The sequence below is a fragment of the Tachysurus vachellii genome, chromosome 2 (genome assembly GCF_030014155.1).
Source record: "Tachysurus vachellii isolate PV-2020 chromosome 2, HZAU_Pvac_v1, whole genome shotgun sequence".
NCBI classification, from domain to species: Eukaryota; Metazoa; Chordata; class Actinopteri; order Siluriformes; family Bagridae; genus Tachysurus; species Tachysurus vachellii.
The window spans coordinates 11233171-11260646 of record NC_083461.1 but is presented as its reverse complement, the minus strand read 5'-3'; the positions used below and the strand labels follow the sequence as shown (position 1 = coordinate 11260646).

The window sequence follows — 27476 nt, the reverse complement described above, 5'->3', positions numbered from 1 at the left end:
GAATGTGCTGTGATTATTAACTCCAGGATCTGTATTGAAGCTGGTGTAGATAATATTACTAGGATAGCCGTATTTATCTGAGAAACATTGCTTAGTGATGAAAATGTTATGTGAAGCAGAAATAAGTCCTCTTTTTACTTTTAACCCTGAATATTTTTGGACATTAAAATAGGTTCATTAAGCTCCAGATAGTCTAGAATGCAGCAGATAAGAGTCCATAATAATCTTACTTTATCCATGCTCCTTTGGCTCATTTTGTTTAACCAGAAGGTATTTTACATTGTTTTTCTCTTAACCTTCTCTGAAGTTACAGATCCGAGGTATTACAGGAATAGACAATTATGGATAATCAGGATGTTTTGATGCTGTCAGTACCCACCCCATGCCACTTGGGATGCTGATGTCCCAGGGTGCCCTCATGCCTGTGTTACCTTCTGCTATGCTGTCATATATAAAACTTTCTAAAGATGCAAACCTCATTCATGCTCATGACTCAGCGTTGCTTCAACAGATATCATCTTCCGAAGATTCTTACTCACAACTTACTCATACTGAATATCCTTTCATCCCACTGTTTGACTTTATTCTTTCGCATCTGTTTATTGTAATAATTTATAATCCCATTCTCTGGTGTAATCAGAATGGATTTCCTTTCAGTTAGTCTGGCTTTTCTCAAGGTTTCTTCCTCATGTTGCCTACCGTGCTTATTAGTGATCTAAATCTATATCTGGATTTCTGGCATTATCTGTTGTTAAAGGCGTTATGCAAATAACTTTGAATTGAACTTAAGAAAGTTTTTTTTATGTTTCTTGTAACACGATGATTTAAAAACTGCATAAAACAATATAAGACTAATATTTTTTATCATGGATACGTTTAATAGGTTTACTGCTCAGAATAAAACAATAGTTATAGTTTATGTACATACCACAAGGTTTTTTTTTTTTTTTTTTTTTTTTTTTTTATCAAACAGATTTTTACCTACCTGTTTCAGGCTCTACAGAGAAGTATGGTTGTCCATGCAGAATGCTGTACACCACTTTTGCACTATTGCCATAAGTGGGATCGTCTGCATCTGTTGCAGTCACTTTGGTCACATAAGTTCCTGCAAAAAGACACATGGTCAATTTAAATTTTGCATTGATTATACAATACTACTACTGACCTTGCGTGACCTGAATGGTCTCACGCCACAGTACCTGGGCGATCTTGGTTTTTTTATGATCCGCCACACGTACTTCAATCAAAAGTTGCAGGCTACTTGGTAGTACCTCAAGTAGTAAAGACTGCAGCAGTTGGCAGAGTTTTTCCTGTAGTTATGAAACATACAGTTCATACTGTACTTAAGATATAAAAGTTATGGAACAGACTATTTTTAGATCGCTCAGGTTTACTGACTTTGGATTGGTTGGGCGGTTTATATCCCAGGAAGCCATCGTGTCTGTGTCACCTTCTGGCTCTTTCTTTTACTTAAGCTGTGATAGCTAGTCTTGCCAGAGTTCCTGCCTACACTTTGCACATAATGTTTATTGTCTTTCACTATGACTTGATTACAAGCTTATCTAATATTTTTCTCTCTCTGACTTTCTTTCCGGACCTACCTGATCCATCCTGATGCCTTAACCCTAGTCTCGTCACTTGGTGGGGCATTCTGCTGGGAATAGATCTGCATGGACCGTCTGTGACAAACAGAATTGCTGTGGATAGAACCACTTGGAGACTATCACGCAGTCTTTGATCTACAGTGATAGTCTATGATCTGGTCAGCTTTGTGCTCGGGATCAGTGATCATTTGAAAACTTCGGCTGGAAGGAATTAGCATTAAGTCTACGATGAATTTAGAAATTACCCTGACCAATTCCTCAGGAGCGCTTGGTTGCAAAATTCCGCTCGATTACAAACTGTTATAGAAAGGACATTATTTACATTGACATTATTTACTGTCCAGTGTCACCCAAATGAGGATGGTTTCCCCTTCTGATTTCCTCTTAAAGTTTCTTCCTCATATCGTCTCAGGGAGTTTTTCCATGCCACCATCGCCACAGGCTTGCTCATTAGGGATAGATTTTAGAGATAAATACTAACTTAATTTTAAACTTACATTTGTTTATTCTGTCTCTATATTTTCGTAAAGCTGCTTTGAGACAATATCAATTGTTAAAAGTGGTATATAAAAATAAATTAAAATCAACTGAATTGAAATGATGTGAATAAAAGTCCTGTTACCTCCATTCGATTTTATTACTAATGAAAGTGTGATTACTTAATACCCTTTAATTGCTGAAGGTGAACATGATTTATTCGAAAGTGATATGGTCATGTGTGCGTTTCTTTACAGCAGTAGGCTATATATTTTTTAATACATCAAAGTAATCAGCTTATGCTAATAGGCTTATGCCTTTATTAACACAGCACCCTGTGGCTAGCAGGTGGTTAACAATGGCATTAAAACTGTGGCTGAGCAAGATCTAGGCTTTAATCCAATAAACAAAGGCCAGCCATGTTTGACAGCATAGCAGTGCTGTAGGGATGCTGGAGGAAGGCCATGGTCTTATTTAGAATGTGGTGGAGAATTAATAAGAGAAGCGGTGCTAACATTCAGTGCCGATTATGTATTCTTAACTGAAACGGATTGCAGAAATGTTTATGTTAGAGAAATTCTCTCTACATTAATAGAGTTTGGAAGCACTAATTAGTAAGATTATTTGTTTCAAGTGAAATTATCTTTTTTTTTTGTGTGTGTGTTTTTTAATTATTCCCATGCCAACAATATACATAATGATGCAGTCTGTGAAATCGTGTCCCCCCTAGCACGATGTGGCAACACAAACCATAATATATAGACACAATTCAGAAGATTAGATGCATTCAATACAGTGAGGCCATGGCAGAAGTAACAATATTAATTTGAAACAACAACAGGAAAAAAATGTTGCTCTCACAGGCAGCAAAATGTAAATGTATAGATAAAACAAATGAATATAATAGAATACAGTTGTCATGTCCTCTTCTGGAGTGTATACATTTCATACATTTTAGAGTTAATATCGAGCACTGCTTTTTCAGTAACTATTAGAATTGGCTTTGTAGGCTTCTGTGCTTAACACCTTATTTGATTAATTAACTTGACACTTATTTATAACTACACACCACTGCTTGAAGGGAGATATGGCTAATCACCTTCTTTCCAGTTGGTTTCCCAAAGAACAATGGCTCATTTCTGTTCGAATTAGCAAACTAAATACACCCCTGAGTTAGACATGCTTCTTGGCTGCAAAAACATAGTGGGAGACTGTAGTGGTTTTTATTAGCAGACCAGACATGTTTTCTTAAATGCTGGATTGTTTTGCTAGGTGTCAGAATCAGAAAATGTTTAATAAACACATCTGTTCATACCGCATACTATCAAATACCCTTTTCCAGGATCTACAGAACACAGTTGCAGTTACACACAATTAGGAGAAATGATTGATTGGAAGAGCTTTATCTTTTCAGAGACCATTTCATCCCAGATATAGCCCTTGTCACATCAGTGAAGCTGGCTCGTTAACCACATGGCCTAACTTATGCTTAAACTGAGGAGTTGTCAATAATGGACATGGTTAACTAGTTAAATGTGTCCAAATAACAAATATGTTTATAGCAGTTTCATATAGTGCAGTCATATACAGTATTTGGCCAAAACTGCGTAAATACCTAACCATCACAACCATATGTGGGTCATCCCCAAACTGTTGCCATAACTGTGAAGCACACAGTTGTGTAGAACTTCTCTCTGCAGATTAAATTAAGAACTCTGAGTCCCAAACCTGCTCCAGTATGACAATGCCCCTGTGAACAAAGCAAGCTCCATGAAGACGTAGTGTGCAAGTTTCGAGTGGAGGAACTTAAGTGGTCTGCACAGAGCCCCAACCTTGACCACAATGAACACCTTTGGGATGAACTGGTCCACCAACTGTGCAACAGGCCTTCATGCCCGACATCACTCCAGAACCACACTCTTGCTCTTGTGGCTGAATGGAAAGTTCCCATAATCACACTCCAAAATCTTGTAGAAAGCCTGACTAGAAGGGAAAAGGCTGTTATTACAGTAAAAGGGAGACTAAAGCTGGAAAATGATGTTCAAAAAGCACATAGGGGTGTGATGGTGAGATATCTAAATAGATTTAGACATGTAGTATATGCCGGGTCATTGCAGGCTAGAGCACCGGATGGATTTGGACATGTAGTATATGCCGGGTCATTGCAGGCTAGAGCACCGGATGGATTATTTAGCTACTGATAGGGCACTAAACCTAAAGGAGTTCTAGAGTTGCAGCATTTGAAAGTGTTAGTTTGGCTGAATAGCACTCCCTGTCTTTTAGTAGTAATCCATCATAATAAGTAGATAGCAATTTATCTAAAAAAAAATCTATCTGATTCCTAAACAAAATTTTATTCTTCAATCAGCTCATAACACGTTGTACAAGTTTGCTAGATTAGCCACATCTTTAACCTACATCTACATCTTCTGTCTATAAGCAAAGTTCAAATCTGGTTCTTATTCTTACCAATAATCGAACATTTCTTCAGTTTCTTACTTGTCCTCAGATAGATACAAGGACTAGGCCTACTTGTGCTTTCTCTCTGACGCAAAGATACCATGATTCATATTTAATAACAATTTCTTATAGCCGCTAAACCATAGTATTATTATTCTGACCACATTGATTCTCTTCTTCATTTTTGTCCCTAAGAAATGCTCATTCTTTATGTACACATTCTAAGCATATAGATAACACAGGAATAATCATTACATATTCCTTACAGTAGATTTTTTAATTTTTAATATTGATTATTTAATCTAATCTTAATTTAAGGTAATATTTATTACTTCTCACTGATTTCATTTCTAGTTATTACTGTCCTAAAATTCTGTCATTTATTAGGGCTGGACAACAAAATGGTGTTATTTTTTCCCTCCTCATACTCAGTAGGATCTGGATCTACTGTGACCCTAATAATAAGAAAGTAGTTAAATGAGTCTGAAGGTGTAAATTAATATTTTATTGTCCTTATATTGTAGTTGTGCATATACAGTACGGTGTTGTATAGTTACAAATTCAGTCAGAAATCTTATCAGGTTAGCTTGTGTAACTACAGAATGACATTATTGTTATACTATTAATACTAATTACTACTTTGGTCTGGAAGCAGGTGACTCTTGATCATTTCAGGATTAACATAAAAAAAGTAAAAAAAAACATGAGGTCATGGACATTAGAAGAAAATGGCACCTCAGATGCACAACTGCTCAATGATGAGTATGATGTTAGTTATGATGATGATGGTGATGATGATGGGTGAGAGGTGGCGGAGGAAGAGGAGAAAAATAAGGAGCATGACTTGCTATTATTTTCAGTATGTTAAAGATGTGTTGCAAGCAGTTTATTTGGCACTGACCAGTATTCTGATAATATTTTGTGAAATAAATTATTTTTTCTTTGTTTGCCTGATTAGTTTAAAGAATATTTGGCAACAGTATATTCAGAGCTCAGACACAGAGTAAGTAACTAGGTGCAATACTTATTGAACTAAATGTAGCAACAAATGCCCAGGTTCAGCACAAAGAACAGGCATACAAGGCAAATAAATTATATATATATATATATATATATATATATATATATATATATATATATATATATATATATATATATATATATATATATCTGTATATATCTGTCCAAACAGTAAAAGAGATGTTTTTTTTTTTTTTTTAGATGTGAGTCAGAAGCCAGAACATGGTGAGAAAACAACAAAATAATAAGATCCCAATTCTAATAAACACAACTTAGGACAAGAATGGTGCAAACTGTAAATGATCGAAAGGATGTGAGTGTGACAAACAAAAAAAAGGTCTTACAGTTCAACTTACATTATTTAAAAATTATATATTAATAACATGAAATGAAACAATATATTTGAGCACCTTTTTTTACAGTATTTAGAGTATTTTTTGCACTACACTGGCATGTGGTGTGTCAGCTATAGTATATGTTAGGCCAGAATCACTATGTAAACAAGTTGTGTAAGACTCAAATTTGGCCATGTCAGCTTATACCTATGTCTATCCTCTGGTAGATGTGGAAGTGTTGTTGAGTTGTTCTGGCTGTACAGCCATGATCCAGGTGAAATATTCTGGCATATATGATTGGCTGTATTATGGTCTTTTGACTGTTCAGATTTGGGCCAGATTTGTAGGCCAGACATGTGACCTATATTTATCTCAAAGAAAATCTGACGACTGAGTTACATCTGGGAAAACGTCACTTGTTAGTGTAACATGGCTCTAATTAAAAGCATCACATGCTTAATGAGTCAGCAAACCCCCCCAGTGATCAAATGCACTTGAAATCCTTCATTCATATAAAAAACATCTATGCATCCGCTATAGAAGCTGCTGTAAAGTTTTATATGCAGACTTGTAAAGATAGGCCAAGAATAATGATGTGTACAAACTCACACTCACACTGGGTTTGGCTTGACTAGATGATGCTTGACTTTGTCTCAGAGTGAATTACCTTGATCTCTCTTCCTCAAGGGGAAAGCATGAAGAGTGGCTCAGATCAATATGAGGCACACTGGGTATTTTGCTCAAACAGTGACATGTGGATGTACTTGAGATGTTATTTATCTTTTATTCTTGTTGGAATTGGCAGCATAAAAGCATCCTGCTCCTTTTTTATATATGTGTTATTTATTTATTTATTTATTTATTTATTTATTTATTTGCACCATGAAGAACCTGTTTCCCCTAAAAATAATTAATAAATACATAAATAAATCATTGTATAATCAATCATAAATCAATAAATCAAACTCTACTGTACAGCTTTACAAACTGGTTCAATAAATCGTGACCTTAATACTTTGAGGTTTTCCAGTTTACTCTTATCCCAGGTAGAACCTTGTAATATAAAAATGAGGTCACAGAACAAAAGGCCTATTACACCAACAATATTCACATATCCTGAGGGTACTTAACAGTTCTTTCTAATTTATTTACTTCCTTATTTGTTTCCTCACACTTTCATATACATAACTCTCTCAAATGACAAGCTACCTGCTAACTTTAATTAAAGTTAGAGTAAAGATGGCTGCTTGCCAGTAAAACCAGGACCTGCCTTTAAGAGTGATAATGCACCATGCTGTCACTCCCTTTACCCAAGCACAGTGAAGCAGAATGATTCTAAACTTAATTACACTCCATAAATGCCTGATTCACAAGCTAGGTGCAAATGACTGCATGCCCTAAATCACGGCAAGGAATAAAAGCGAGAGAAGACTAAAAAAACAACCACTACTGGTTTACAACCTTTGGGTTTAAAATGTGTTTAAAAAGGCTTGAAAGGACTGGCTTAAGATAATGCATCAGTAACTACTGGCTGCGTAATTCATTTTGACATACTTGCTTGCATTATTTCGGATATTTGTTGAAACGTGTAATTTCAGACACATGGTCAAATAGCAATTTCAAGTCCCTATAGACTTTAGTGAAAAACCACATCTGAATCGAAAGATTAGCACAAGTATGGGGATTGTATAAATTCGTATTAAACATCATATTCAAGGTGACAAGTCTATGTTGAATTGGCTCCAGTATGTAGGACAAGGTCTGAATTATGATGAGTAATACACACAGAGAATCCGAGTGGAAAATTGTCCTCAATTGTACAAAACATTGAAGGGTATTAAGCATTTACAAATATATTTAATCGCAGACCTCTGTCGTGCTTCTGCCTATCTGTGAATGCAAAGAGCATATGCGTGTCTTTGTGACTTAAAAGCAACAAACTTAAAGAAGTAGGTCATTTCTTTTATCTGCAGCAGAGCTTTTCAGATGCTTAAACCACCCATAAATACTACAGAGCCTTCTCAAGAGCACTTTACAAAAGACACCTGGATAAACAAGTTTAATAAGACTCAGGGGTAAGAAACACATACAGTATTTCATGAGTAGGGAATAGCATGGATAAAATTTGAAATGGCCTACAATACCTGATGCATGCCAATGCAACCGGATTCCAGCAAACAGTCAAAACAATGGGAAGGGAAAAAAAAAAGATTTTCACCAAATTGGATTTTTTTTTCTTTCTGTAACATACGATATGGTGATGTCTCGATAAGATATATTTTTGACACTGGATAAAATAAACATTGGCTACATATTCGGACGAGATAAGTCAATTAATGCTTATTATGAACATTTATCACACATTTCCTTATAATCTGGTAATTACTGTTTGTTACCAGCAACTCAGATTCCAGCAACAATCTGTAGTCTTACTTTATAATCACAAAGTATTGGAGTTAGTTTGGACAAGACTTTGTGTGTTGTGTCCCTCCATCTGCACTATGTTTGACTGGATCAAGTGCAGAATGTATCGAAAGTATTGACTACTTGAAGAGAATTACTGTGAATGTTGAAACACAACAAGAAGATAGGGAAATCAGTGCTGTCTGTTCTACAAAGCAATTGACTCTATCTTGGCTAAGCAACTTTGGCATTTTAGTCTAATCTTATTTCATTCTTAACTAAATGGTGAGTCTAAATACTTTACATAGCAGCAAATCTTTTTTTTTTCCAAAGTGAGCCAAACACAGATGTGTATCTAACTGGATTAACATTAAAAATGAGTAAATCAAGTTATAACTTTCTCAGAGGAAGATCCGGATAGAAAGTTACCTACAGTAAGGGAACGTAATCACATCTGATCACAGGGCTTAAGGTTTCCATTTTCAATTGATTAAAATATTCCCCAGTACATTTTAAACATAATAATGACACAATAATAGTGTGAGTGATCCATTCAGGCTCTTAGCAACATATAATAAAACAAAATCTGTGCATTTTCAATATAACAAAATTAACCATGGCTTTAAACACATTGAGCAAAGTTTTCTTTGGTGTGACTTTCAAAGTGGGGACAGGCTCTCTGAAGAGATTTGGATTCCCCTTTCTGCTGTTAGCGAGTTGTGCTTTCCAAATCAGGTAGATCTCTTGAGCCTAAGACGTGTAGAATCCTTCTCCACTTCCAAGTAGAGTCTAATATTTGCAATAACTTCCTAATCACTATAGCAATTCCTTTAACCAAGACTGAATCAGTTGGAAAACGCTGTTTAAATGCAGCAAAAAGCCATGTTTTATTTTATTTTATTGTGTGTGTGTGTGTGTGTGTGTGTGTGTGTGTGTGTGGGATTTGCTCTACTGACCAAAACAAAAGGTTGATTTCTGCACAGATCTGTGGAGGTTTTCCTGGTATTTTCACCAGTGCATGGTATGTTTACTTTGTGGATTAATCACATTGCAATGTTTTGGTCCACCAGTCACTGTAGCTTTCAATTCACCACTCATTGTAGCTTACTGGGAAAAAGTGCTCCCATACACTAGGCTTTAATATTTGGGGGAATATCTCCTGCTTTTTAGTTACTGTTAGCTGTTACTGTTGCTTTTCCCAAGTGAATACACTAGTATGATTTTATATATATATACACATATTAATTTGAGAAAAATTGTACTACCCCATAACCTTTGCTGATTTAAGATAAAAAGAGGCTACTTTTTCTAAAGCAGAAGTGTTACCTTGATTTTTTTATTATTATTATTATTAATAAAAAGAAAAGCTTTTCTATCCCAGCCTCCTTGCCTGTCCTGTATATATGCTTCATGTATATTCCATATACAGTAACAGAATATTTTGGATACAGTCCTCCAAAAATCTGATAAAATCACATTTTCTTCTGAAACTTTTTTAATGAACTTATTTGCAAAGTCAAACTTGAAAGGACAAAGTAAATGTCCTTACCCACAGGCGACATCTCAGGAACGCTAGCTGTATAAGGACCCTCCAGAAACTTTGGCTCATTGTCATTGATATCCTGAACCTTGATGATGAACTCAGACTCAGGCTCCAGGGGACGGTTGGTGTTGAGGTCCACAGCTTGTGCTCGAAGTGTGTAATAAGGCTTTTCCTCCCTGTCCAGGCTGCGTAAGGCATGGATGTCTCCAGTGGTCTGATCAATAGTGAAGATGGTGCCGGCCCCCTCTCCTGAGAGAGTGTATTTCACCTCACTCTCTCCTTTGTCCAGATCTGTGTGGAGCTGAGAACAGAAATATAAAAAAATTCTACTGAGGATAGTGATTATTACAGTTACATTGGATGTGTTTATTCTTTGTGAGCATCATAGGACATTTTATATCAGAAACATAAGTACAGTCATGAGGAAGTAAATTAATGAAAACAAAGTGTTCGTTACTGACTAAAATATTAATTATACATTTATTCCTAAAAAGTGACTTTTCAACACATTTTGCACATAACTCAGTTGGCATATTTCTGACAGAATTTAAATGATATTTTTACTTTTCATTTAGTTTTCGACTTTGGTGATGAGACTCATTCTGTTAGCTGGATGGTAAGTTAACTTGACCTCGTTCTGTCTGCTCTTGAAATTTCTTTTCCTTTTGTTCTTTAAAGATTTTTTAAGCCAGTGGGGATAAAATGTTCACTCAGAGTTACTCACTCATCATGTCACCTCCAACACATCTTTTTTTTAAACATAAGACTGTTATGGGAAATATAATGTAATACTATGACATTAATCATATGTTGGAATAATGGAAATTTAACTCTAGCTGAGTGCAGGTATGTTTATCAGTGTGGGTTTAGTTTTAATTCTTCTCGTATTGAAATTATAAGCATTTTATGTAGCTCAAATGGTAGAGCGCTCTAGGTAGAGCCTATAGGGGTGTGGTAGCCTAGTGCTTAAGGTGTTTGGTTACCAATCGTAAGGTTGTGAGTTTGATTCCTACATCCACCAAGCTGCCACTGCTGGGCCCCTGAGCAAGGCCCTTAATCCTCAATTGCTCCGTTGTATAAAAAAAAAAAAGTAAGTCATTCTGGATAAGGGTGTCTGCTAAATGCTGTAAATGAAAATGTAAATATACTCATATTCTACCTGTGTGGCCAATTAGATGGTAATACGCATGGAATAATCCTGCAATTGTCTCCATTTCAGATTAGAACAATTGCAGATGTTTAAAGTAAAGAGGTTTTTTAAAGAGAAAATCAGCACTTTTTCCTCATTAACTTGTAGCGGAAAAGTCTAGTGATACTAATTAAAAATTCCATTAGGCTAACAAAAGTAATCGATGGTATAAAGAGATTCATTAATGAGAGAATTGCACTAGAGTACTCTATTTAATATGCTTCCTCATCTGCTGAGTCCTATGGAGTGCAAAGGATAAGTAAGTCAGTAGTTGCAGGTTCATATTTTTGAATTTACATGTATTTCTTAACAATGAATTTAAGAAACAAAATATGCATTAGAAGCATTTCAGCCAAATGTTCAGAGAACTCTCATCAGTATGACGTCCTTTTCGGTTTGTGCACAGACATCAACACAACGGAAGGTACTGTGTGGATATCCAAGAGGCGTAAAGTACTAGAAGCAGGAAATAATCAAGTTATTATCATGCAAATTCTAGTAGGAGAGAGCTGTTGGAACACACAAACTGGAAAAGGGGAGGCAGGAAGTGGGAAAGCAGGAGAGCAGTAAGGAACAATTAAGGGTCAATGGTGAGAGGTAAACTGTGTGTGTGTGTGTGTGTGTGTGTGTGTGTGTGTGTGTGTGTGTGTGTGTGTGTGTGTGTGTGTGTGTGTGTGTGTGTGAGTGTCTTTTACAAAAAAAAAAAAATGCATGCAATTTGTTATTCACTTTCTGAGATAATAAGCACTCACATTTACAGCTCGACTGGGTAGGAAATTGTTGTTGTTTAATTTGCATTGGATCAAACTCCTATCCCTTTAGATAGTGTCTGTTTGCCTGGGTGCATTGTGGGGTAGCAGACAGGTGGTGGAATTTGAACATCGAATCCTTTGCCCTTCTTTTAACAGCAACAATTAGTAGTCAACTCTGTATTGTGATGCTGGTGGTGCGTAATGAGATGCAGAAATAATAAGTCCCATTATGAGCACATGGGCATGTGAAAGTATGAAACACTTCAGTACACGGAAATTAAAATGCTGGAACTGAGAACTTTGAAAAAGCTTAAACATTCATTCCTTCTAGACAAATATAATGCCTTGAGATCTGGGGAACATAAGATTTAAATTTCTTTTCAGAAATGAGACTCCATTTTGGTCGAATCAATACTTCATTTTCTCTATGTATGTCTTTAAAGGGACCAATCAGATAGCCAGCTCATGTTCTACAGTCTTTACAGATATAGTTACAGATGCTATTATGCATAATATTAAAATCATAAAATAAATAAAACAATACAAATTTTTAAGATGAAAGAGGAAAAAAATCACCGGACTACCGATCATGGAATGTTACAAAGGAAGCAGTTCTTACAATTGGAGTATTTTTTAGGATGCTTTAGGCCATTTGTACGGTGGCCGAGAAGTGCAAAACAAATTAACAAATCCGAAAACACATTAACAAATCCAAAAAACACATTAACAAATCCAAAAAACACATTAACAAATCCAAAAAACACATTAACAAATCCGAAAACAAGTGAACAAATCTGAAAACACATTAACAAATCTGAAAACACAACGACAAGTCAGACAACCCAAAAACGGTAGTGTATCGTTTTTGAATGGAAACTTACCGATAATTGGACAAGACACCTGTCACTCAAGATATACAGGTATGGAATCTTATGTGTAATGTGTAAAGTTCTCCGTTTAAATATAAGAAAATAACAGAATTAATCCACAATAATCCATTCCATCCATCCATTCTAACTTTTCCCTGCGGCAGACTGTTGAACTTCATGTATACCTTGAGTGACAGGTGTCTTGTCCAATGATCGGTACGTGTTCCAATCACAAACTATAACAACCTCTTCCGGGTTGTCTGAATTGTCGTTGTGTTTTCGGATTTGTTAATGTGTTTTCGGATTTGTTAATGTGTTTTCGGATTTGTTAATGTGTTTTCGGATTTGTTAATGTGTTTCGTGCACCGATTCAGACAACCCAGAAGAGGTAGGTATAGTTTGTGAATGGAAACTTACCGATCATTGTACAAGACACCTGTCATTCAAGATATACAGGCGAATGAAAGGTGTCTTGTCCGATGATCGGTAAATGTCCATTCACAAACTATACCAACCTCTTCCGGGTTGTCTGAATTGTCGTTGTATTTTCGGATTTGTTAATGTGTTTTCGGATTTGTTAATGTGTTTTCGGATTTGTTAATTTGTTTTCGGATTTGTTAATGTGTTCTCGGATTTGTTAATTTGTTTTGCACTTCTCGGCCACCGTGCATTTGACTAGAAACAGACTCTGAAGTTTTGCCTTACGAGAAGAAAATTCTTTGCTGTAACAAAGGTACTACTAAGAAAAATTTACAGTCGTAAAGAAACAATTTTGAAGCCAGATTTCTATGCCGGAGTCTGAGCAAACATTTGACTGTGTTTTCCTATGACCCTTCATGAATGCTATCAAATTTGCCAGTTTCTACAAATTTCTTTATAACACTTTACATATCCACAGTAAGGTCCAGTTTACTTCTTGCCAAAATCCTGGCCATCTTAGGTATGTGTAGTTTAATCCAATATTAGCACATGCAGCATGACCTTTTTTATGTGGGATAATATGTGCAGAAAATAGGAAATATATTAAATATAAATATATAGGTTTCTAATACAAATGTGTTCTAGTAATTTCAAATATAAGCTTTGTTTATATGTATTCTGTGTATAGTATTTACAATATACAACTCAAGTGTGGTAAACTAATGTTGGCTGTTTATCAAGTGAGATATGAACAGATTTGACTGTAAATCGTTTGCAGGTGCGTTCATGTGGTATTGAAGAAAATCAATCAATCAGTCGGTCAATTGAGACAAAAACATAAATGACAGCCCATAAGAGAAAGAGCTAGTGTTTGTCTATGATACTGTTTGTCATGGTGTGATCGCTAAGCTGAATTACTGGACGGTTTAGCATATGCTGTTCTTAGTGTTTTTTCAACATGTAGTCATCATTTTTATCATATTCAGCTTTGCTTTTTTTGGGCATCTTTGGGCATCATTAAATGTAAATATGCTGTCATGTGAACACGCTTGGGTACCTGTGGATGACTGACAGTATACACACTTGAGCACAAAATAAAGCAGTGTTCCCAAAACATTGTTGGAATTTTGAGTTCAATTTAGCCTACAAATCATTAACACACAACTGTAATAAAAGATTGATAATTGAGGTTTATTTTTCAAAACATTTTTCATAAATTGCTTCACATTGATTTTCTATGCACCACGTCCCACAAGAAACATGAAATAAGTTTTCCTGCAGCAGTGAAAAGGATCCAGCTAAAATAACATTCGGAAATGAAGAATGGCACAGAGGAGAAGGGCATGCCAATAAAATAACTGCAGCACGAAATGTTTAGCTGGTGTAGTGGGAGTATATATAAATCTTGCTTGTGTATTTCGAGGCTGATATTTTCAGTCTTTACATATATGCCTAGGTACATGATGACATTTCTCTTTTAGATGTGCCATAAAACATTTTGATATTTAAAGACTTAGGGAAACATTGCTCATATTTATCGATGTTGCCAATCCATTAATTTGACAGATCCAGCTAGATACCAGTCTAATTAATTCCCTGTTGTGCTGTATCAAGAATATTGATGGCTGTCTGCCAACATGCAAAATGCTAGCAATTAACTAGCGGAAAGTTTAGATTTAATGTCACAATATCTGAAGACATTTTCAGCATATAGCTACTTTGTCTAGTCTAAGGATCACTGGTAGCATTGATAATATAGAGCGGGAAAAATAGATGGATAAAGATAAAAAACCAGCATTAACCACACAATACTATTCACCTTGCTTTAAATTCTTGTGTCAGATTGTTGGAAAAGGCTGATAAGTGATACTGATTGAAGCATTAGCAGTTCTGTAATATGCCTGAAGAAGCAATTCAAGCAGAAATCCCATTATTATAGTAGGTCAATTCAAAACTTGGGGAGAAATATATTATATTGGCATTGCAGATAAATGGCATCGTTATCCTTTGGTTTTTAAGATAATCTTTTCAGTTGTGCTCCATGCACCGTCATCAACATACATTACCATTGTAAATGTCTTCAGCTCCCTAAACGTATTATAATGGCTCACTGGATTATTGGCAAGTCACATGCATAATTGAAGGCAGGGTAATCCTTACAAACGACTCCACATCTGCAGCACCAAAATTAGTTTGGCATCACGTCTATATACAACAGATGAGTGAAAATACCAGTCTGTCTCCTTTGTCTATTGCTTGACATTAAATATGACAGTAAGATTATGGTTTGTAAGGCAGTTGTACATTAACATTGTAAGAATAAATCTTTACTGTTCGCTGATTTGGCCTTAATGATATAACTGTAATATTTTATGAGTATATTATATTTTATCAGTGTTCAGTATGGAGAACCTTCATGAGTGCCAAATCTCACCCTATTAAATAAATTCAAATCTATTAGTGTTGACTTATTGACTTGTTTGTGTAAGTGTTAAGCTGGCTTTAACAGCAAAGGCACTTGCAGTTACAGTGTTAGGTCAGGCTAACTACAGATTATTGCTATCCATATCTGAAGGGTCACTGCACATCGCAAAGAGTAGAAATAAATTAAAAAAAAAAAAACGGCCAACAGTTCAAAGCACAGCAGGATAAAACACACACTTGGCCATGACAGTCACAATCTCACCTAATGCTTTAGACATGCTTCATGAGCAACAGCGAGTGGATAATTGTGATGCGCTTTGCGAGCTCTATGGGAACAGTAACCTTGATTATCGTGTAGGTCAGTTGAGAGATTTTTCTCTCTGGTCATTTGAGCCCAATTAGCGTGGAATAGAAGTTGTGATTGTATTACGCAAGTTAATGGCTTGGTTTAGCTTGTAGGTCATGTAGTTATGGAGTGTGTCATGCATTTGCCTTCGCATAATGCGTTAAATCATACCTAGACATTGCCCTTTCTCTGGTATGAAACATATACACTAAATATATTTTATATAAAGCAACAGTATAAATGATAACATTTTAAGCTTTGGTAATAAATTATAAATACGCAATTAATACAACGTTATTGAAAGAAAAGTATTTAAAGATTAAGAAAGTTTAATAATTAGTCATCATGTTAATTGTTTAAAGTTTTTTTATATAATACAGTACATAATATTATAATTTTATTTATGTTTTAAAATTAAGTATTGTAAGGTATAGCGTGCAGTTTGATGACATATTTTTTGTAGGCCAACCAAAAGTTAGCATCAACCTTGTTCCCTCAACAAAAAGCCAACAGGATTATTCCACTGGCTTTTGGAATACTGCAGAAAATAAGTTGCGAGCTACACCACAGTCACATGACTTACGACAACATGACCACCACTAAGCTTATGACAACTTTTTATTAATAAAAAGTACCTGATAAGGGTCCTGATAAGGATCTTCCATTGTTTTGGAAATTATTTTTCCTCTTCTATGTGATGACAGCCTCTGTTTTTAGCTACTTGTTAGCAACCACCTTTGTCAAAACTTAAATTCATTTTAAGGTATTAATGATGTATTTTATGTTGTAGAATAAAATGTGAAAAGACATTGTGTTTGTGTTAACTATAGACCTTATTGCAAGCATTTTACCAAAAACCCATTCAAACAACCCATTGATTCAGGATGTTAGAACAGTTCAAATGCAAAAATACATGCTTATTTCTGGGTTCATTTCCTTCAGCACTCTATAGTCTACTAATTATCATGAATAATCATTTACGTTGATCAACTATCAGCTGACTATTTGATTACTGATGTTTTTTATAGCCGAATGGGCAACTCCCCACATCCCTGCTCCAAAATCTAGAGAGAAGCCTTCCCATAAGAGTGGAGGCAGCAGGAAGGCAAGGACCAAATCTGAAAACAAGCACATATACAGTAGGTGCAATGATCAGATGTTGACAAGCTATAGTCAATTTTGTTTCATTTAATAATATTAATACTGTAATACAACTTTCATTTTAAATAACTTGCACCAACAGATTTCAACTCCAGTCCTAGAAAATCTTGCACAGTTTCAAGCTTTCTTTGTTACAACATTTATCTTGTTGATAATGAGCTCAGGTGCCCTTTGAGAGAAGGATCAGATGTGTTGGGAATAAGAGAATGCAATGTTTGCAAGAACCTCAGGACTGTAATTGAGGATCCATGACACCCATTTTAATATTTGTTTTTGAATAAGCTAATCAATGCTTTGGGATCCATCTGATAGAACTATTCTAGCACATATACTACATTCATATAAAACATCACAAAACCTTGAACTTTGCTAAAAAGACACAGGACGTTAATGATAGTTTTCTAAATGTGTAAATTACAGAGCCTGAAAGAAAAGATGGATGATAAAATAGGAAAAAAATAGTAAAGAAATGCACAATTGGTGGTGCAGGTTGCGCTCAAGTAAACACACTGTATTGGGGAGAGGAGTGGCCTTTCCAACAAAAGTGCCTTATTGACTTGTATTCTAATAAGTGACCTTTCTGATATGAGATTTTTTTGTCATAAAACAAAGATGGAGAGACTACAGTGTGATAAATGTCAGTAGAAAGACAGACATAATGCCTGCTATACTGTAACCTATGTTTTATGTCATAAATTATTTGGATTAATGTTGGTACATATTATATAATTTGTATGTATAGGGCTGTGTTTCCTGCTGTCAAATATTCTTCAGTTCTTTATATCATTCTCTCTTCAAGCCAAATCAATGCATCAATTTGGCATCAATTCAAGCCAAAAGATGATTCATTTTTTAGTCATGTGTTTATTAACCCATTTACTCTCAATATAGTAAACTGGTACGGAAAGCAAGTTATATCCATACATTTTTTACAGGTATATTACACTAAAATATTGCAACACAAATACTATTGCTTTTGCATAGTAAAAATAGACAGTGAAGAATTATTTGCCTTAAAAATTAATGAAAATATGATTCACTACTTTTTGAAAGTAATTTACAGGGCAAAATGCGTTGGCATTTCCTCTGCATACACAAATACCATATTTTCAGGGAAATGTTGGGTAATGTGTTTGGTGCTGATTGGTGACTTTTATCGAAAGAAACTGTAAGAAAGGCTAGAGAAAAAAAAAGTTTTATCTCATTCTGAGCATTTAAGCTTAGCTAGGATATGGATGACTAATTACAGTTATTTGTATATATTTGCTGATATTTACATCCATTCTTCCACCTATCAATTTTTTTACCTCTTAATCTACACAGAATTTAGGGGAACCTGGAGCCTATCTCACAAGCCCGCTACCAACTGCTTGACTTTGAATGCCTCCTGTTGCACATGTACAATATCAAGGGAAGCATTGTATAGTCCACATATTTATATTTATTTCTTGAGTGTATTGTTTGTACTGATGGCATAATCTGTACCTGCCCCCTGCTTCGTTGTTGTTTTATGTTTTTTGTCGGTATGTATGTCGCACCGTTGACCTGTGAGACACGACATCTCGTTCCACTGCATGTCTCAACATGTAGCGGAATGACAGTAAAGCTAACTTGAACTTGAACTTGAACTTGAACAAGACTCGTGACACACCTGGGATGGGGAGCCAACCCGATACAAGACACAACTGCACACATAGTGTATTGTGGAAAATTTTGTGATACCGATCAGCCTACAACACATGCCTTTGTTCTGGTTAAGAAAATCATTTACAGCATTTGGCAGATGTCGTTATCAACTTTTATAAAACTGTGCAATTGAGGGTTAAGAACCTTGATCAGAGGCCCAGCAGTGGCTGATTGTTGGATCTGGGATTCAAACTCACTACTGTCCAATCAGTAGTCTAACACCTTAACCACCAGGCTACCACATCCCTCAGAGGAGATCAGAGAAAATCAGTGGAGGGAACCAGAGTACCTGGAGGATCCCCTTGAAACAGGGGAGAAAAGGAATCTCTGCACACACTGGAACTGAATCACCAACCCCAGAGGTGCAAGGCAGACATTACAGTGTTTAAATGATTTCTCAGCAATAAATGCTCAAATAAACGAGAAGTAGCATCCAGTCCAAAGCCTCTGGACCTCTGACACTTTGATGCAATCATACAGTCCTGCATATTTTTTTGGTTTGGTTGTAAATATAATCATAATACAATATGGCAATAATATAAATGAATATATGTGACGTTAATCGTATTGTTCCTGTAAAATTAAAATAATACAGCCTCTTAATATGAGACAATGCTTAAAACAATGCAAATAAAAAAGTATTTTTGCTTAAAATTGAGCTGTTACAGCATGTTTTAAGTTTGCTTTAATTTTTCTCTTGCTGTTTTTCTAGTTCTTTGTGCAAAACGTGTTGGTGAATAATGAGAGTGGATGCAATATGACGTGATAGTAATGTGATATTTATAACCAGATCTATTCATGCAGCAGTGTATTGATATTATCCTAGCCTCCTATTAGATGTTTATTTGAATGCTTGCCATTTTCTCATTTATATTCCATTTCTTTACTCTTTCTATTTGTTTATTTTATGCTACATCTCATTGCAATTACCAGTAAAGCAAAAACAATGATCTTCTCCAGTCCACGTTTTTATTTTTAGATTAAAGCACATGCAAGTTGTTCTCTGAATATGGAGAACTTTCATCACATTAATCCCGATGTCATAAACTCTGAATACAAATCATAGGCATTAGGGGATTCTCGTTGTGGATCCGTTTCTTTTCAATGATGTTTATGCAAAATTAAAGCTGCTCTATGTTTAAACTGTTATTTTGAATGGACTATTATGAGTCTGTGGTAAAATGTACTTGACAGTCTTTAGTTATTCATCCTGACAGCCTGTATTTATTTTTAAAAGTTTGCTTATGGCTTGTAGCTTAGATTTAGAACACAGTGCTTTAATGGTGTGGTGCTGTCATACTAAAAGACCAAGCAAACTGCTGAAGTAAATGGACATGACAAAAATGTTTGTTTTATGTCACAATGGTTCAAAGTGTAAGCATAATAATATCCCAAGGGCTAAAAGAAAGCTGAAGAAATGCAAAGCACATATTTCTTTTTCTGCTTTGTTTATTTCTTTGACACTCTGATAGGGAAAAATGCCAAGAGAGCACTTTTCCCACTGCTTGCTCAGTCACTCAAAGAGAAGTAAACAAATGTTGGCAAAGTTTGCATTTATTAATTTATTAAAATATCTAATGGCACTAATAAACACACTGTCATATATACACTTCCCCTGAATTTCCATCAGCATGCATAAACATATGGACTCATGCAAGTAGTGGCAAACATATTGACAAGTAAGAATTAATAAAGTTATTATTAAGTAATAATTGCAAAAGTAATATTTACATATGAAGCGATAATTAGTGTGTTATATAGAGCATTATGTTTGTGTCAGTACATTGCATTATTCTCTTTTTGTCTCCTACATGTCTATGCTGTCAGGGTTTATCCGCATGCTGTCTTGGTCTAGTAGACCTGACGGTGAGAAATTGTGAGCAAATTAAAATATATATAGAACATCATATGGACCATCAGCATATTAATATGGCAGGCTATGACAGGCCCAGATTCACATTTTCCACATCCTTGCTTAGAGGTGAAGAACAAGGACTAATGGATAAAAAGTATACTTTGGTAGAGTGGAAATCATCTCTCTCAGTGTAAAATACCGGGAAATGCAAACTATCATTACCATCCATCCTTGACGAGAGAGAGAGACAGAGAGAGAGAGAGAGAGAGAGAGAGAGAGAGAGAGAGAGAGAGAGAGAGAGAGAGAGAGAGAGAGAGAGAGAGAGAGAGAGAGAGAGAGAGAGAGAGAGAGAGAGAGAGAGAGAGAGAGAGAGAGAGAGAGAGAGAGAGTAATTTAAGAGCATAAAAACAGGCACAAAATGAAGAAAAGTCTAAAAAAGGATGTTATAATGTAAAATAATGAATTAATGTCAGCATTCCAAGCTGAACACTTAAAATATATTGTATATCTGTATTGTAACCTACTGGGTGTCTACATCACTCTTGACTTTTTTTTTAATAGGATACTTTTTTACTATTTTTAGGATAATTTAGTACTGTAACATATGTTGTTGATTAGCAGTAATGTGCTTGTACATTTACTTTTATGCTAATCTATAATATATCTTGTAGGAATGCTAAAAAGATGGTGTGTGTGTGTGTGTGTGTGTGTGTGTGTGTGTGTGTGTGTGTGTGTGTGTGTGTTTGTGTATGTATAAACAAACAAACCAATCAATAAATGCATATTTATTTATTTGTTTGTTTGTTTGTTTGTTTATTTATTTATTTATTTCCCACAGGAGAGTTCTTTTTCACTGAACAGTTTAACTTACTAAAAATCCAAACCCTGTATCTTTGGATGAATACTGTATGTGTATTTATTTATCACATGATGCTACACATGAAAGCAATATGAGGTTCTCTGAATGTTATCCAGGATTTGGTTGGTGATTAAAGACATGTGTATATATGTTTGCAAGAACCCTGTCTTAACAATCCTCTTTTGAAAAATGTTCATGAGCCTATAATGTTCTAGACAATGCACAGAATGCACACTGGTCGGAGATATGTTGTGTTTTTTTTTTTGTCCATTAGTGTGTTGTATTCTCTGTCTGCATTGTCTTTCTCCTTGCACTGTTTGCAGTAGGGTTGCATACGTTGATCTTTATGTGGCTAGGACAACTTACGTTCAGTCCTTAGCTCTGTGTTTTATGTAGTTTATAGCTCTACAGTATGTTGTTTTATGTAGCACCATGGTCCTGACTTGGGGTCTTTAGCAGTATTCAAGAAAATAAACAAATATTAGGTTAAAATTAGTGTGACCAGTATCTCTGTCACAACAAAGTACCCCCCAAAAATTCTTTAAATGCAACCTATTTGCATGACATTTCTGTCACAATTATATATAATACATATCAACATGTGAAAATTTAACTCAACTGCTTTGCATGTTATGCACCAACATCAGTTAAGAGAACAATCTTTTTTTTTAAGATTATTTGACTAGAATCAACAATAATAATGAATTTTTCCACACTCTGAGGTATGCTGCATTACAGTATGACATGATCAACCAACTTGGAAGCCTAGCACATGTGTCAGTGCCACTCATTTGTCCATAAACCCAATACAATTATTTCACATTAAAGTTTAAATGCTTTTGTATAAACTGAATAAAGTGGCGTTGATAAACTGAATAAACTGAAATTTTGCTTTTCATGATTGCTGCTGGCAATTTGCATAGTAAACACAGAGCTATTCTATTTAAGTGCATCAGTCAGTCCATTGCTTTCTTTGTTGAGCATCGCTGCTCGGACTGAAAATGAATGTGTGGGACCTTTAAACAAGGATAGCATTTTATGTTGATGGAAAAAAAAAAGGAAAATATACAAAAAGACCCAAAACCATAAGGGTTTCGACTCTGCTTGGATCTTGGATTCTCATTTGCATAAAGTTAAGCTTTGTTGTGTAGCATTGCCTGAAGCTGTCAGTGTGAAAACTGAACACGAGGGCATGGGGCTTTAAATGTTTAATTTAACAATAGTTTGTCCTGTAGAAAATACCGGATAAAGAACATTATTTTGATTGATTGATGAATACATCATCAGTGACTGAGATTTCAGAAGACCTTACTGATGGTTCATTTGAAGCCAGCAGTGCCAAGCAATGCTAAGAGCAAAATGTTAATAAAAAAATAATTACTCTACATATGAGACTGTATCTGAAAAGAACACTCAACAGAATACACATCAGCATTTAATGAAGTTTTATAATCTTATAATTAATCATGAAAAAAACAAACTTCTCAACAAATGATCAACTTAGATGGTGTAACAAATTTTGGTGATTTGTTGTCAGTCCATCATGAATTAAATATTGCCTGAAGCGCAAGACACAGACACAGCAATCAAACTGGAATTATCAGACATTAATAACTGGCAGAGCATGTGTGTGTGTGTGGATGAATTTAGAGCAAATGATTAGCAGAAAAACAAATTGCATTCTGCTATATTTTAACTAAATAATACTGTAAGCTTTGCCGATGTGTGTAGGAGCTATGAAGAAGAAACAAGTCTACGGTCTGCTAATGCATGTTTGTGAGGAACTAACTGGAGAATGTATTATGTAAAGTCTCAGCTTTTCAATTTATAGCCTTGGATTTAACCACAATTCTTTCTTACATGGTGAATTCTGTTATACTGTAATGTGATAAACTTTAAATACAGTAACTGACTTACATACAGTATAATCTAAACATGTATGTTCAGACTATTTTGTCAAAGCAAAGTGCTACTAAGCAATTCTTTTATAGCAGTAAAAATTAAATGCCAATGCTATCACTTATGTCAAGTCAATGATTGTGGCTTTTAATGCATACTAAAGCAGAAGAGAAACAACATCATTTACACTATGGCAGTGTCATTATTGGGAATAATGACCAGCTTTCTCCAGTTATGTTCCCGGCAAGAGCGACTATTGTTGCTCTTATTAAGTTATGATGAATTAGTCATAAACATTTTCAGTATGCTTTACCCGTTCCATTACTCCACGGAGGTACTTTACTAAAGGAATATACACACATATTTACTAAAGAACTTACCGTTGTAACAACTTACTCTCATGTGAATGCTCGTATGTGTATCCTTGAGTTATAAATTCCCTTCTCACTTGTTTTATTTGTATTGGCTGACATTTACTTTGATTTCTGATTGTCGTGCACAGGGCTCAGAGGCTACATTTCTTTTTCCGTTAGTATACAGCCCAGAATCTGTCCATTACTATGAAGTCCTGGCCAAAGTTTAGGATTAAGTGACTTGGAGTAAAAAGAAAACTCTCTCCCGTCTTCTTTCTACTGCTTTATATACAGTCACAGACTTGGCCACAAATAGTGGCATGTGTTCAGAGTGATTGCTGTGGCAATCACAGGGGCAAACCTGCCATTCCTGGGAAAGCCACAGCACTACAAACTACACTTTCATTATACTAAAGTCTCTTTAATTTTTTCCCTTTTCCTTTTTTCTAAAAGTGTCCACATGACTGACCAAACAAAATGTTAGGAAGTTTACATATTGTACATTGTGCCAGAAACTGTGGCCTGTGCCTTTAAATAAAAATATTTATCCACCATAAAGATTTACATTTACAACCTAAAAATGAAATGGTCCAATTGAATTTCCAACCGAATTGTTTACATTAAAAAAAAAAAAAAACATTTTAAATGTAAAGATCTAAGCGTTTAATTGTTACTGCAGTATTAAGTTTTAACCAACCCTCCTCTTATTGTTTGATTTCTTCCTATCAGCTCTGACTAAGAAACATCCAGAAACAAAATGCTTCAAGACAACCAGCATGTGGCTTCAGCAATATTCACACACAGACACACACACACACACACACACACACACACACACACACACACACACACACACACACACAGTTGTCTCTAGAGTTTACACAGAATATTGAAAAAACATTGGATGACTGACAGTTCTGCAGGTGGAAACACCTTGTTGATAAGCGGAAAATGGCCAAATTGGATGAAGGCAGCAAGGAAGGACATAATAACTCATATAACTCATCTCAGCATGTACACACCATCTAACCTTGAAGTGGATGGGCTGCAACAGCAGAAGACCACATTGGGATCCATGCCTGTCATTTACATTTATTGCATCTGGCAGTCAGCCTTATCCAAAGCAACTTACAAAAGTGCTATGTAGTCTCCAGCAATAAATAAATTCTGATACTGGTTCACTAGGTCACAGAATAAGAATACTATCAGACTACAAACTCTGTTGGGATGTAATACAGCAGACCTTTTGTAGTTGAAGTGTTAATTTAAGTACTTCAGGAAGAGCTAGGCCTTTACATCTTGTTTGATGACAGCCGGTGACTCAGATGTTCAGGCATCTAGAGGAAGTTCATTTCGCCACCTTGGTACAAGAACAGAGAAGAGCCTTGAAGAGGTTCAGGATGAGGGTGGTGCAGTGTGCCATGTGATAAGCACTTTTAGCCAAGATCAGGAATCAGAAGGCACAGACTCAATCTTACTGAACAGATTAGAAAAATATCACCAGGTCTGTTTTAGTCTCATCTGCCAGAATCTGCACCCATGATAGCCTAAGATTCTTGACCAACATGGAACCTGATGATGTCTTCTGTATTTGTAGCTCATCTACGTCAGTGTTTGATTGTGTTGTGATTTCTGAGACGCCTTTATGCTCACCACAGTTGTATAGACTGTATTTGAGTTACTATAGACTTCCTGTCTGCTCAAACCAGTCTGAGTATTATCCAATGATCTCAAACTGTTTCGGCCTACAGACCTTCCGCTCATTTATTTTTTCTTTTTTTGATTGTTTTTTTTCACCATACTGTGTAAACTCCAGAGATTATTAAAAAATTTCCAGGAGACAAAGATTTCCGAAATACTTTAACCAGCCTATCCGGCATCAACTACCAGACCACAGTTAAAGCCACGGAGATCACAGTCTTTCTCCATTCTGATGTTTGATGTGAATATGTACTGAAGCTCTTGACCTGTATCTACATGATTTTATGTGTGAAGCTACATATACATATTCCCATTTCACATTCCTAATAAACTGGTCAGTGAGAGTATTTCCCCAATGAAGTTCATATTATTTCAAAGATCTAACACTATAAAATATGGCAACAGTTCAAAAGACCTTGTATAGAACATTAAATTGCAGCAAAGATTAGGAACCAAATTTATGCAGCGGTTTTCAACGAACACGTAATCGTTATACTCAATTTGAGAACATGCTGAATTCCCTTATACACACTCTAAATGGATATGACCAAATATTTATTTACTTGCACAAGCACAAGGAACCTGGTGAATAATTCTGCAAGGCACCGTATCTATACGGTTTGAGAATATATGGAGGTGACGGGCTTGATATGATGTATTAACAGCTAGTCAGCTTGTTCTTAAATATGTGTTTCTCTACTGTCAAAACTTTAAGCACAACCACACTCTGTGGAGGGTCAGTAGCAGTCACTGACTTCAAATAAATGGACATATATAAGGACATATTTTAGTTCACTCACCAGAAGGCCCAAGGGAACATCCCTATGATAATGCAAGGTCGATATGAAAGTGTCGGCAAGAAGCCAGCATATGTATTGATTTTTGTCTTTATGCTTCCAGAATATTAAAACAATAGAATACATGCACTCACATGCACACACACACAATGTCTGTTTTCTCTCATTAGAAAAATCACTCTTTAGAGACTGGAAGTGACATTTTTTGTAATTAACAAAAAAGTATTTCTTTGTCTGTTTCTGTATTAACCTTCTACTACTCTACAGCCTAGTTGTCATTCAAGCCTGCTCATGAAAGATATTTTCTCTGCTTTTGCACTGTTTCCCACTGTGATTTTTTTCTTTCCTTTTGCTCACTAAAGGTATTTTTCAGTTCAATAGTCACTTCCATGCTTGATGTGACTATTGAACTGTATAAAGCATTTGGAGAGAAATAGGAAAGGAAATGTAAAGTGCAACACTTTGCTATATTTGAATTCGGGTTACATTTACAGCCCAATCTTGGGAAACTTGATATTCCTGGAATAGCATATTTCCTTACCTTGCCCACATACTGAGGGTCAGATCCCATGTACTCCTCCAGGACAAAGAACTGGTTCCATACCCAACCCCTCTTAACCCTCTGAAAGCTTCCATTTGGTCCTCTGTTTCCTGCTGTAGACATGGATCTGTGTGGCCAACTGAGTCCCAGTCGGCTCTGGTTCTGAGCTGGGTGCACAGAGTGGAGAGGAGCTGGAGAGCTCTTCTCAAACAGGAAGCAAAGGAACAGCAGCAGACTGTTGCTCTTCAGCATTGGGCAGTCCGGAACAGTCCTTTTTTAAAGTCCAAAGAAGAGTAGGAGATGAGAATGAGAGAGCCAGGGCACAGACGGATGGCTGAACAATGAGGCCATCCGATGTAAGTGAGAATAAGTGAGAAGTGAGTGAAGGTGGCACCAGGTATGACGTGAACCCCTGGTGTTCCTCGAGTCCTCTTCTTAGTGCTGGTGAGTCAGTCAACAGGTTATGAAATCATCACCTGTAATAAAAAAAGTATTGTTTACTTTAAGCTCTTTAAAGCCAATGTAAACCACAGATAATTTTTTTCCTTTAAATTATAGTTTATTGGCCATTTTCCTATCACCTAGGGACAGAGAATTTGTGATTACGTGTGCATGATTGACAGTATCCTCAGCTTCTCTGACTAACGATAAAGAGAACCCACATCATGACTGCAGAAGGTCCAGAACTATCTCATTTCATTTGGCAGAAGATAGAACCTCCATTAAAATGAGCTACATTTTAAGACACTGGTTGTCTTAGATATCAGCTAAAAGAATTGATG

The 27476-nt window shown here is 35.7% G+C and overlaps 1 protein-coding gene across 1 annotated transcript in view; it reads right to left on the bottom strand.

The window, feature by feature from the left end:
* The window catches only part of LOC132863714 (cadherin-12), a 68959-nt gene extending 41797 nt beyond the window's left edge, over positions 1 to 27162 (bottom strand). The window contains exons 1-3 of the mRNA XM_060896674.1: positions 26695 to 27162; positions 9849 to 10143; positions 986 to 1105 (exon numbers count right to left, since the gene is read on the bottom strand). Coding sequence (XP_060752657.1) covers positions 986 to 1105; positions 9849 to 10143; positions 26695 to 26946 — 667 coding nt within the window. The 5' untranslated portion in view covers positions 26947 to 27162. The remainder of the gene's footprint in view (positions 1 to 985; positions 1106 to 9848; positions 10144 to 26694) is intronic.
* Positions 27163 to 27476: the final 314 nt, after the last annotated feature.